The sequence below is a fragment of the Opisthorchis viverrini genome (assembly GCF_000715545.1).
Source record: "Opisthorchis viverrini unplaced genomic scaffold opera_v5_78, whole genome shotgun sequence".
Taxonomy (NCBI): Eukaryota; Metazoa; Platyhelminthes; class Trematoda; order Opisthorchiida; family Opisthorchiidae; genus Opisthorchis; species Opisthorchis viverrini.
Window position 1 is genome coordinate 1,742,763 of NW_008751734.1, and position 14,335 is coordinate 1,757,097.

General features: G+C 45.9%; 1 protein-coding gene across 1 annotated transcript; it reads left to right on the top strand.

The window, feature by feature from the left end:
* Window positions 1-590: 590 nt before the first annotated feature.
* On the top strand, window positions 591-10,168 carry T265_13554 (hypothetical protein; the record flags this gene model as incomplete). The annotated part of the gene is made up of 3 exons (XM_009169437.1): window positions 591-683; window positions 9,871-10,063; window positions 10,136-10,168. Coding segments are annotated over 3 exons (300 nt in total), but the record flags the coding sequence as incomplete, so codon positions are not given.
* Window positions 10,169-14,335: the final 4,167 nt, after the last annotated feature.

Sequence of the window (14,335 nt, forward strand, 5' to 3'; positions counted from 1 at the left end):
TGTCATGTTTTGGACTAGATGTAAAATAGGAAGTGTGGGAAAATAACAAGAGTTATCTCTCAAATGCTTTGTTAGAGTAGTAAAATTCAACAATTACTCGTGTGTACTCTGTGAATAGATTGAACAACGAAAATTTTTTTCACGAATTTGCACGGGGGAAAAACGAAACCGCTTTCGAACGTGCCGCGCGGTGTATATCACCCGTATTTGCACCCGTTTATTGTCGGCAATGTGTAAGACATTTGTTAACTAAACCCATTGACTAATCGAAGTGATGTCTCAATCCCACTTTGGTTGTACCCAGGTCACCACTTTGAACCGAACGTGAGGCTGAAAAAACACTCTTCAAGCCCGATATATGAACTTCTAACATCCCATTTGTGCCCGCCAATGCCCAACCCACAGAATTTACTATTCTGAAAATTACCCAACACTACAGCAGTGGTCGAAAAGATGTCCTTTGGCAGAAAACTTCCGTCAGACCATTTGATGAGCTGCAAGATTATTGTCCCTTGGCTAAGCCAGTATATCATGAAATGCACGAACTGGAAGTTGTTTGAGCGCATCGGTTACACATATTCTCGTTCAGTGGCGGGACCCACGGGCCATGGGCGATTCTCTGTTCAGGGATGACTCGGGCGGAGATGACGAGTATGACTACCTCATCAAGCTCCTCGCCCTGGGTAAGTTGTGTCCACTCAACGTATTTTGCTTGGAATTATGGAGAAAAATTCTGGCTTCTCAGTATACGCTAATGTAAGCGAACATTGCTGATATTATTACCACAACCTCAAGTCCTCGCTGTTTCCTGTCACACAAAGTATTCCCACCCAGTACCTCATTTACGACGGTATGGTTGTACTTAGTCACTGGACGGCATTTTGTCGCCGATTTGTGGCGACAACGTTCGTACCGCATGCATGTAGATACCGCGTAATTAGCCGGAGAGCGCATATGCGCTCTGCGGCTATACCTCAGGCGAATACGGAGTGTAGGTAGAATAAACACTTGGTAACGTTGCGATGCACTAAAACCAGCAACGATTTTTAGTAAAATCCTGCAGAGCCAATCATGAACTCCTCATAGATCGCGAGAATGAAAAATCCAAAGCTTGCGATAATCGTAAGATCCAGTGAACATTGGACACTGTGTGAGCATTAATCCAATGTAATCCAATGAGTAAATAGCTTCGCAACTGAGCTAATACCGTAAGCTTTGAGGAAAGTATGAACTCCCGGAATCCTCTATGTGATGTTTGGACAAGTCAGTAGACGAATCCTGAACAACACCTATGTAAGCCATCTCACAGTGTATACGCAGGAGAAACCAGTAATCAGCACTGAGGTCAGCCGGATTGTTTTGAAAGACCGTTACCGTGGGTGCAACCAAAATTGGAAGGTGAGATATAGACAATAATTACTAGGCCGTAGCACGCTTTCTGTGCCTAACTGCCATGCCACCCGACGAAAGCGCGAGGGCTGGTATACTGCCAAGATTCCCAAGCGTAGATGGCAAGTTGAGATGCGGAGGCTGGGTTCGAACCATGAACCTTCCGGTTAGTAAATTCGGTCTCTAACCACCAAGTCATCTCGCCCCTTTGAGATTCGTACAGTGACTTCATCCAACACTTCCATATTCGCTGCTATAACTACCGAGCTGGTTGGCATTCCCTACAACCCATGGTGCCTCTTCAACCACAATAGGAATTTTCAGGGACTGCATGAATTTGCGCTTCATAGCTGCAAGGCGCCTGCCGGAAGATGGTTAGACGGGGGTCAGTTTGTTCAACTGTCTTTTGCTTGCCCGTCCTCAAAAATGTCGTCTGCGTGCTCCAGATCGACAACGTTCTTACCACCAACGAATTAAGAACTAGAGTTCTGAAAACCCGCATTCGGCTCATTATTTCATCGATGACGATGCTGAACAAAATGGAGGAAATGAACTTCCTCATTACCTTTTATAGGGAAGCTCTTAGGGAACTCCTCATATACCTTTACACGTTCGGAAGTATGCTAATACAGGGGCCGGATTATGCCCACAAACTTTGGAACATCCTCTGTTGAACAGTTAGATAGACTCAGTGGACGGTCGGCAGAATTGAACACACGTATGAAGTCAAGAAACAAAAGGATCGTGGGTGATATGTGCATATGTTGCTGTTCTCCCGCCTGACGAGATTTGGAGATATGGCCAACGCAGGTCGAACTCCCGCTTGATGCTCACATCAAAGTTTCACGGGCCGCCGTAAGACGAATGATTAGCGATTCCAGAAGCCTTGATACAACGGGAATCCACAATAAAGGTGGGAAGCACTACTCGAGTTTCGCTCTTGTTAGAGTTCATCAGTGCATATCCTTGATTGTGCTGGGGTTTGACCTTCGAGCTTATGACATCTCGGGCGAGTATGTGACCACTATTCACCAGTATAATCACACAAGGACTGGCGAGCGACCGTTCATACGAGAGCAATAAGGGCGTGAACTCTACACACTCCCAAAACGCCTGCGACAAACTGAAAAATCGCCTAGCATGTTTCAATCGCTAACTGACTGGGAAGTCCTGACAATTGGGTCAATCGATCGTCATAACGAAGACAGCTGTTGGTTGGGGTCGTTCAGGGAGTCGGGTAAATCAATCACATCGCTCAAGCGTGAACACGTTCACCTATTCAGACGTGAAAAATTCACATGCGTCTATTGTGTACCAATGAAGTGGTGTCAGATATCCGAAGATCAAACCCTGGCATGGCCAAGGATATGCACCGCTAATGAGCTCAATTGGGAGCGAAATTGAATTCATCGCTCCCCGCTCTGGTGTGGACTCACCAAAATAATTATTGGAGGACATTTGGATAAGTGTTCAAACGAGAATGATGTGGACATGAATTTTACAACGGGAGTCAAGCTGACGCCCCTGTGATTACTTTAGTCATTACGGCTTCTGAAAATGGACACGTCATCCTTCCGACTTATCTGAGACACTTTCACAGGTAGTTCATTTGTAACACCCTTTCGATGCCCAGCTGTCATACTACCCGAAGGAAGCATGACGGCTGGGATACTCCCATCTTTTCTAAGCCTAGACAATGTCGAGACAAGTCGAGATGCAGAGGTCGGGTTCGGAACATGTACCTTCCGGTCAGTAAATTCGCTCTCTAACCACTGAGCCATCTCGTCTCATTTCGCAGGTGGACGCAAACAGACTAGACTGGAAACTGCTGACGAATCCAGCCCGTCCTTGAGTAGAACAGGTGGCAGTTCGTCCAGACCAGCGACACGATGCTTGCGTGGGGATATTTGTTGGGACACGTGTGACGCAGACAGGCTCCCTATTCACAGTCTACCTTCCTGTCAACAGCCCGGAATTTGGGCGGAAGGTGGTCACTAATTCTTGGTTTGAAGTGTTCAGCCAAAGTGTGCCGACGTCCTTTTTTTGGATTCTTGACAGATGGCCTTTGATGACCTGTTTAAGGAATCAAGTGGAACAATCTACAGATATTTTCAGCGTTTTTCGCTTTCTCCGTTCGTCGATTCCATCTAACTTCCAAGCCTTTTGGAATAGTCTGGTTTGCGTGACGTCGGCTGATGCATCGAGTTTAGTTGTGGTGACTACCAGAAGTAATCTGTCACTGGGCCTCTAGCAAAATCACGATCCTATCAGAGCTCCAACATTTGGATGAGGTTGGCTAGGTTGTGCCGCAACTGTAAATCCCGACATCAGGTCCAGCTTTGAACATCCAGTGTTAGTTATTATCCGATATCTGATGGCGTTGAAGTGGGTCCTGATAGGTTTGTTCGATTTGTGGGTTTATGAGCTTCCTGATAGTTCAGTGGTGTTTACGTGTTTTTGCGTAGACCGGAAAATTGCAAGGGGAATCGTCAGTGAACAACTGCATAATAGGAGTTCACGCAGGTATTCCAGGAGGGGTGGCTGACAGTAATGGACCCCCTCCACCCGTAACTGATGGAGATGTGATCTATTTGGATTTATGTCTGGTTTGTTCGTGGACTTCACTTAGCCGCACGATTTCCGCTGTTCCAGAAGTTATTGTGGGAAAGGCAGGGGTCTCGCAGATTTGTTCACCTCGGTGCATCATTTAGTAGACGAGGAAGCGATTTGAGGGCGGATGGGGAGCGAGATGGACCAAGTGGTTAGAGCGCGAATTTACTGACCCGAAGGTCCGTGGTTCGAACCCGACCTCTGCCTCTCGACTTCCCCTGTCTAGGCTTGGGCGACCTGGCAGTATCCCAGCCCACGTGCCTCCTTCGTGTGGCATGGCAGCTAGGCACCGAAAGGGTGCTACAGCTGGACGATCTATCTCTATGGTGAGGGCAGATGAAAGAACTGTAAAGGCGAACGACATTTCCCGGTTTCCCAGCTGCAAACATGTTATTTCTGAGGTTATACTGGACATTCTTGTTCATCGAATAACAACGATAAGGTGGGCTTCAATGCACAATTTGTATGGTGCGTGGTGATGCTTTTTGAACGGCGGTGGAAGCGACTGCGTTTACCACAAAAATTACAAACGGCTTCTCGAGCGGACGCTTTGAACGATAATGTGCATTTTGACCACAGAAATAACGTGTTTGAACGGATTTTACAGAAACAATGATCAGATTAAGGCATTTTTCGAGATTCTGTGAGATGGGCGGAGTCGTGGAGCAGGATATAGGTTCGTTCATCATCATCATCGGCAGCATGACATCAGTGTTTGACATCGATGCTTCAATGCCGTACAACCATGAAATATATACATATATATTTATAGTATAGGGTCAGTAGTAACACATGGTTGCGACTGTTTGTGAGTCAACTCGAGGGATCTAGCAAGCTTATGCTTGATCCAGAATGAGTTTGTTCTGTGTTAGAAGTTTTTTGTGGACGGAAGAGGACACCAGGCCATTAAGTATAGCATCACGCACACGTTCATCTTTATATTCATCCGAAAATACTAATCCAAACTCGTACCCTTTAGCTAATGATTTCAGTTTTCTTACGAATTGATCAATATCCTGTCCACTCTCTTGCTTGTAGGCCTGTAGGAGGTAGTATACATATATAGCGTTTTTGGGACAGACGTATACGTCTCGTAATGTGTCGATCGCAGATTCATAGTCGATGTAACCAGCGATCTGATCGTATACCAATGAATTCAAAAAGTATATGAGAGTTTTACTTTTTTCGGGTCTAGAAGATTCGACAGCTTCCAAATAGTTGCCGAAGGTATGAAACCAGTGATTCCAGCTTTTGGCCGCATCCGCGGAGTTTGGGTCGGCGTCGAAGAATTCAGGTCTTATGCAGGTAAATTGAGACTTTAAGGATGTGTCCGAGAATGAACTAGAAGCGGCCGGATTATTGGGGATTAAACAACGTCTTATGTGTCCAAGGGCAAGCGTAGATGAAGTGAAATATGCATACAAATATTCAGTGCGTGTGTATAGAGTAATTATAGTAAGGAGTCATCATGTTTGACGGAAATCTTTAAGGTTGACTGGAAAAGTTGTGCAGAAACCGCATTTGAGGGCAGTGTAAGGCGAAATCAGTGCTGGGACTTCTAGGGAGAAAAGAAGGCGCCCAGATTGGAATGCAATAGAGGAGTAAGGAAAAATGCTATACGATGTGCAGCAGGTTTGGCGACTCTGTTGTTTGTGCAGTCGGATGGCCAGCGTCACCTGACACTTTTCACTTTGAAGGTTCACTTTTATGCGCGGGTGGGCATCGTCGTCATCTGTGGCGGCATCACCAGATGATTAAACTGATGGGTCGTTGCCGGACGACCGTTTCAACTAATTTGAATAACGTCCTGTGATGTAGATGAGAAAAAACGGAGGTGACCTAGGGCTAGGCTACAATAAATATCCGAGGTGCCCACATCTCCAAAACTCGTTCAGTTAATCTAGATAGAAACTAACAGTATGAACGCCATTAGCGTCGGTTGACCGCCTTATCGTCCAGTGCTGCCAGACCAGCAACGATTGTCGTCTGCTTGTTGTAATCACCCTATATACTCGTACTGATTCACGCTTGTTCTTAGGCTTGTAAAGCGTCATCCTTGGTAACTGGGGCTCTGTTCTAACTTGCTGCGGAGCGCATTCTAAAAGCCACGATATACTTGTCTAAGAACAAGCGTGGATGAGCTGAAATATACATACAAAGTTCCGCAATAGATCTGCAATTACTATCTTGGTTCTTCGACACCGACCCAAACTACGCAGATACAGCCAAACGCTGAAGTCACTGGTTTCGTACCTTTAATACCTCCCTGAAAATTGTCAAATCCTCCAGACCTGACAAACTCGAGACTCTCACTCGAGACATTCACTTTCAGAATCTGCTGGTTTATTGTCACCTCGCTTATTACACCGACTATGAATCTGCGATCGACACAGTATGAAAAACTTCATGTATGCACGGTACCTGCTACAGACTTACATGTAAGCCTGCGGATAGGAAAACTTAGACCATTAGCCAAACGGAGTTCAAATGATTGAGAGCTATTGGGCTGTCTGGGTCTTCTCACTCATATCTGGGTGTTCCGTGTACGGACGCACAGAAACTGCATGTGATTGTGACTAGTGAGTGGCGAACAAAGAGGTTAGTCCTAGTGCTGGGACCTGTGAAGAGAGTATTCAACTTGGGGGTGGAATAGGGTCGGGGGACTACGTGGAAGTGTAAAAGGGGAGGCATCAGCAGTAGCATGTTTTTGCCTACCTGCCCTGCTCTATGTAGCACGTAAGGTGACCCGGCTGGTTACACCACGTGACGGCCGATGTGGCAGGAGGCCATGTGTGCATATACATGGACTGGAACACTGGCAGGAAAACCAGATTTGGACAGAAAAATGACTAAGGTTTTCAGCTAAAGCCTTTGGTTCAAAATCCTGCCTGCAAGTCGGCAATGCGTGGTCTAATACCACCAAAGCAGAGTTTTAAGCAGTAGGTCGCCACGCATGTTCCGAGCTCCAGCCTGGTGGATCAAGTTAGCGAGGCCTCTACCCACTGATCAACCTGGTATGAGAAGCTGTGGGAGCGTCACTCGTATATTTCGTAGTATAGTTCACTGGATTGTGGCGGTACACAGATCCCCCACACCGTGGTAAATTCAAAACTATTCGTGATGGATATACTTGACAGCTATAACTGAGACAAATCCCACTGAAAAATTGTAATTAGCCACTTGGTACTTGCCCTATATAGACAGGGAGCAGAGTTGGATGAGGCGAAAATTCGACCAGCTTTCGGACTAGTTGTTTATTCCTAATCCGGATACCTACACCTACATCTTCCGGTCCGCAATCTGGCGCCTTAATCACTAAGTTAGCTCGAACTCTATGGACATATGGGGTTACCACAGTTGATTCAATTGAGAAGGCACCGTTAAGAACGTACACTAACTGAACTTTCGAGAGACTGGATGTACCTTCAGGAACGGCGAGATGGCTTAGTGGTTAGGGCTCGAATTTACTGACCGACGGAAGATCTGTGGTTCGAACCTGATCTCTGCATCTCGACTCCTATCTATGCTTGGACTACCTTGCGGTATCCCAGCCGTCGTGCTTTCTTCGGGTGATCCCAGCCGGCTTTCTTCGGGTGTCATGGCAGCTAGGCACCGAAACGGTTTACCGCTGAACGATTATCTCATTATCTTCAGGAATAATGAATGCCAGCGGGGTTGTCTTTGTGAACGGTATTGGGAGGACCCGGATGTTTCTTTTATGCCATACTGCTACTATCATCCACAAGAGATGCAGTCGATTGTCATCCAGCCGCTTCCCTGAAGAACAGGTGCAAATGCTCGTTCAGTCGCTTTATTTCCATAAGGCGTTCGGAAAGTATCGATTTCATCCCTCTGAAATGAAGAAACCCGCCAGAACGTTTCAGGTGTCTGTACATTGCAGGAGACTGCCTCAGATGAAAACGAATTACTGAGCCATCTGCGAAGTGGCAGTTGCTCCTAAATGCTGAGCCACCACTCATTTTCCAGACAACAACCTCCCCAGCAGGGCCTCATTCTGCAGGCACTTTCTCCCCATCAACAAGTTTTGTCACATGGGTCACCAGGTATTCTCCGTGTTTTTTAGAGAGGGTTGGATACAGACCGTCTAGCCCTGGTACCTTCTCACGTTTCGGCACGGATACTTCGTACTTTATTTGTTCTGCCGGGTAATTAAGGCAGTGAAGCATCGGTGTTGAACACTGATGTCATGCTGTCTATGATGAATGATGATGATTAAGGTTTACATCCTATTTGCCCGCATTCAGTCTCCAAGGGCTGTGTTAGGGGATGCCAGGTATTCGGCCCATTTTCCAAGTTCGCGTTTCTGCGAGTGAGTTTCCGAGCCGCCTTTTTCACTTACCATGTCACTGGCGGTTGTTGTTTGGTCAGTTGAGTGTATTAAGTGATACAGGGCATGGTTGTTTCCGGTGGCAAAAGCCTTCGACATCTTTTGGGCTTTCATCTTCAACCTAAACCCTAAGTCTTTCTTCAGAATCTTCACTATTTGGCGTCTGAGGGGTTTGCGTGCGCCGTCGAACCTGTTGCCTGCTAGTATGGCTTTCCTGGCATCAATCATGTACAGCGATCTCGACGACATTCAGTGGTTTCGTGGTCGAATTGAAGAATTCGGGCAGGCAGCACTGAATGCCACTAACATAGCTCTTTCACATTTTGCCACGCTTCATCCACACGTTCACTGCCACCACAGTGCTGTTTTACTGTGGAGAGTTTTTGGGCTAGCTCAGTTCTTCGAAGGAGGGAAACGAACTGTCAGGCGTGCGCGCACCATGGCGTGATCGGAATCAAGTGGTGTGCCCCAGAAAGAACGGCAGTCTTGAATTTTGGCTCTCCACCGGTGGCTGATGGCCACGTGGTCCAACTGGGTCCACGGTTGCCTTGTAGTTGACGGCCGCCAGGTTACGCGGTGCGAATGTTTATGTTGAAAGTTCGACTTGCCAGAAACAGTTCGTGATCAGGACACAGCTGAAGGAGTTGATCTTCGTTGTCTGCGCGGCGAGCATCCACTCCGAATCGACCACCCAAAAGCGATTCCAACGATTACGAAAAGTCGATGTTATCGGTGCACTGGCCTTCCGGGATGAGGTCTTCGTGATCCCCCGTGCGTGGTCGGAGAGCCGCACGAAATGGTTGCTAGTTGATGTCTATCTTAGTCTTGTCAGTTTCTATCCAGATTATCTGAATGAGTGTCTGGAGGTGATTGTGGAAGGCTAGCACTATGAGCTATGGGCTCCCCACCCGTCCCCTATCTAGAAAAATGCCTTCCGAACATCATCCCCTCTATGTTATGATTACCATCTCAAAAATCAACTCTTTGTCAGAGAACCAGTTTGCGATACCTGTAATTGCTTCTGATTACGCCTAAACTACTTGACATTTTGTGGATTTTCTTCCGGTTTGTCTGATACTATGGATCAAACATATGAATAGCGCTTTGTCAGTCGGGCTTTGATACATGCTCTCTTTTTACTCTCTCTTCTCTCTTCCACTACTACCCGGTGGCTTGTTGTCCTTGTAAAGATAGCTGCTATTAGCGAAGAGCTTTCAGTAACCTTGTGAGTAGTGTGTTACGTCTGTAGTTCCCATTACTTCGTGGTGGTCCATTTCTCGTAGGCGGACTTCTCGGTTTTGTATATTTTCCGCCCACTCGTCCACTGACATGGTTTGGGGTATCAGTTTCATGCAGTTACCCCTCAATGAAGAGACTTAACTATCAGAAAGTACTTCTTAGGGCTAATTGTAATGCTTTTCTGGTAACCGTTCTCCCACGCGTGTACATTGTAACGTCTTTTTCGTGAACGAATTCCTTCCAAGTCCTCCGCTAACGATCGCGTTTGCATGTCTGTGCTTCAGGTGACTCTGCTGTCGGGAAAACATGCTTCCTGAACAGATACGCAAACAATCAGTTCAATGCCCGGTTTGCCACAACAGTCGGTGTTGATTTTCAACAGAAGCGCGTTGTTCGAGAGAGTCGTGATGCCGAGGGATTATTGGGTCCGAAACAGCGTCTACATTTACAGCTGTGGGATACAGCTGGCCAAGAGCGGTAGGTTGTCTTGATCTAACTCTGCTTTCATTCGTTCTGGTGTGTTCTGATTCCTCTACTATCATTGCACAGCTATCTATGCCATTCGCGAGGTTCCCTACAAGTAACTTGCAGTTATTCTAACCAGTTACTGTGAAGTGTAATCGACTTTCTGGAGCTTTTGGCATAACGCGAAGACGATTGCGCAAGTGAGGAGAATAACCAGTTTCCCGAACTGAAGGCCCTTGCCTATTCCGTGCCTACTCAGAGAAAATACTACACTTGGTTGCTATTAGATGTCAATAAAACTTTAGTCTTCACCGTCTGCCCGAATTTTATGACCGACTGTCTGGAAAGGCAATCAAACTGCCTTGTTTTAGTAGGTTAGCATTAAGAGTGTTTTATCAATCTTCCTTTCACAGTAAAACTTTCAAAGAAACTATTATGATTTTGTGCAGTTCCCCCATCCCTCTGAAGAAATCATCCACAAAGGATAACTTTTTGCTCGTTCCCTTGAGGCTAATTTTTATCCGTTCTCTCAGTAGGCCCTCCAGTGGAAATATCCACTTGGCATCAACTTTCGTTTTTGATTTTCTGTATATTGGAACAATGAATGGTCGGACTAGTCTTCGTCGAATCGCGAAGCAATCAGGATAAAATGGTTCCACCAAAGCTCATCCCGTGACAGTGGTAACAGCGATACCTAGGATACCGAAACACAGTTGGTTTCCTCGTTGCATATCCGCCCATCCAATCCTACTTCGGTGCCTACTTTGACACCACTGATGATAGACTTTGGGCCTCTGCCTAAACCTGATTAGGTCAGAAGTTTTATTCATCTTCATCGACTCATCTTTCTTCAGGTCCTTCACCCATAAAGGGACAAGATACGAAATAGAGAGATGACCCTAGCGACTACAGTCTAAGCCATTTCAAATAGTCTTTCTGTCTCTTTTATTACGGGTTTCCTCGTGTAGCAACAACTGGCCGGCTTACGACGTGTATTCAACCCATTTCTTATGGCTAACTATGATACACAGTGTTTTCTCACACTGCCAGTTATAGTTTATGCGGTACTTACACCTTGAGTGTACTATGTTATCGTTCAGCTGGAGCATCCTTTCGGGGCCTAGCTGGCATGCCACCAGAAGGAAGCACAAGGGCTGGGATACTTCCGGGTTTCGCAAGTCTAGACAGGGGAAGTCGAGAGGCAGAGGTCGGGTTCGAACCTCGGACCTTCTTGTCAGTAAATTTGCGATCTAACCGCTGAGCCATCCCCCCACCACGAAGACGTCGGTTGTCAGACGTTTGGAAACATCTGGTTTTTGGATCGACGTAGTCAGGGATTCGGGAATTCTCGGACGTGGATCCAAGTACTCTGTCTTTTCGGTCTCATTATGTGTTTAGGTCCATACTCAAAACATCTAGTTCTTATTTTATACAGCTAGTTCTTACGCACTGCATCCCTGCACGGTGATCTCACTTCCTTTACTCAGCAGAATTGTTTTTCAAAAAGCATAAGGCTTCGCCATAAGTCCCACTCTCCACGAACTACTTCTGTTGTTTTATCTTCCACTGGCAGACGCTTCCAACAAACTAAAGGCTCCTCTTCCTAAACGTAATATTGGTATGGGAAACAAATAATGTGCTGCAACAACTATTATACCTAATTTAATGCATGGACGGTTGTCATTGGCAGTAATACACCAGTAGCGTAAACTGGCGCTTAACTGTTACAAAGCTCTAGACTGGCACAAAGTAAAAAGCGAGAGAGAGGGCAGTAACTCACAGAGAACAGGCTTTAGATCCCCGAGGAGAACGATCAAGGGCGAATCGCCTACACATTCGGAAACGATTGAAGTACACGCAACTATGCGTCACATTGTTACAACACGCCCTCAGCCGGATTTACCCAATCCAGTCCAGAACACAACGATAGCTGGGCAATGCGGCCAAGAAATGTCACTAGGATTAGTTGCGTGTCGTTTCCTGTAGGGTTTGTAAGCACGTGCAAGGTGAATCACATGGACCTCACCTAGGAAGACGCCAAGACCCTTTAGCGCGTTGCCACATCATGGGCTGCTCTCTGTGAACATATTACCGACACGGGTTTGGAGTGGAAAACATGGTTTCCTTTGGTAGACAATGGTCAGCAATAGCTAGTAGTACGCGCCCCAACAACCTTAACCTGATGGTCCCTATCTGCTGCTCGATCGAATCCTACTCATCACCTAGAACCCGCCTATGAGCCCTTTGTTTACGTACATGCTATAGATCATTCACGCTTGCTATATCAGTGATCAAAAGTGTGAAGACGTTCGAGGTTTTCAAATCGGAAAGGTCATGTCCCACGGTCGTAGAGTGGGACTGTTGTCGCTGTGGTTGCTGAGAAAACACTGAGGAATCACTTCGGAAAAGTTTGATAAACTGTCGGTGGATTCATTGTTGAGTAACGTTTCGCTTTTGGCACCATTGCACATTCAACACAAGTTGCTGAAAGTACAACGTACTTCCAGAATCTCTGGTTATTAGCCACCGGATATGTCATCCACTTCTGTCCGAATAGCCTTCTCAATGGTCAAGAAATTCCTCAGATACAGATTTCATTTGATCACATAGGGTCACTGCGATCTTCAGTTCGTAGACTTACTAGGCCCGGAAGTAAAGTCGGCTCGGGGTTAGCAACACAAAGATAGATAAATATGCAAGTTCGAATAGTTACTCTCTATGACCTGTTGTTCCAGTGGGAAGGAGTAGTTATTGCAGCGTGGCAAATCTACCCAATGGATCATTAGTTGAAGACTAGCATTAGAAGGATGCTCATTGGAGCTAACATTTGAATGGCACTCCAGAAGGGAATAATCTTTACACTCATCAGTAATTGAGGGATCTCCTTCCGGTTGGTAGAATTAGGGACTGTATACAAAATAAAATGGAATGACTGCACAAAATTTTAAATAGGACAAACAGCAAAAGGGATGTACACCAGAGTTGGTGAGCACAAGCAGCTTAGTAAACGCAGATGAATATCGGGAGATAGTTAAAGACTCTACAGTTGCGAGGTACTTACTTATCACTGGAGGTGGAATAGATTCGGAAAAAGTAGAAGTCCTGAGTTAGGGGACTAAGAAGAATTCACTCTACGACAACCGGTGACCGAGACAATGGAAGGCGCCAAGCTTCTCGGTGGCGATAGAATAAAATAAAATAGAGGATGTATTATCAGCAGACGTGTGGAGGGCTGTTTTAGATCAACTGAGTTGGCACATGGCGGTTATCCATAAAGCGGTTTGAGTCTAATGCACAAATCCCAAGCCGACTAAAATCCATTTAATCTCCCCACCCCCTTACCCAATCGTCCTAGCCATAAAGCGGTTTGAGTCTAATGCACAAAGCCCAAGCCGACTAAAATCCACCCCCTTACCCAATCGTCCTACCACTGGCTAATCCGAAACAGATCAGTGAAGCCTGTGAGCCAAACTCGAAAGGAATTTCCAACTAAATTGCTCTAAACCGAAAGCACACGACTCCGAACCCGATTGAACTAGGTCATAATTCCCCCTAAATCATCCTTCGTGCCGGTCATCCACACTAACCAACAAGAACAATTGAGTTACTCAGCATTAATTAATTCTGTCAGGCGCAAAAGACCCATTGATTGTCTGCCTTCAAATCAGTCAGGTCGATAATTTACTCATTTGGCCTTCGTGCCAAAAGCAAACGCTGCTCAGCAATAAGTCCATCGATTGTTTATGAAACATTTCTAATTCCTCTATCGGTCCCAATTGTTTTCGAATCGATCGGAAAAATTTCAGTGACCTTCGTTCAGCTGGTGCTTTAGTGTTAGGAAAGGACCTCTTATTCGCTAAAACGAAACTATGTGGATATCAAGTTTTCTTTGTTTTCCCAGTTCAGGGTCGACAGCATTTCCAACTGGTCTTAGGTTACATAGGGAATTTATCTTACCTAGCCTGTGTCCGCCGTAGTATTTTGTCGATATTGTCCTTAAAAATCCACAGAACATTTAATCGTTTATCGAGAGTCACGTGCAATGCTCTCAATCCTGAAATTACGGTAAGCCTTTAGCTGTACTGACGGCTTTTTCTAATGCCTTGACTTTGAGGATGGATAGAAAGTAGGTGTGGATACACCCGATAGGAAGACCGTGCTTTCCGCGACTGGCAAGCTGTTTCCCGTTTGCACTTCATTCTTCAAGTAGATGTGGACTACCACAAGTTTCCTGAGGTCTATATGGCATTAATTACGTTTTATATTTTAGTTGGGTTCCCTATC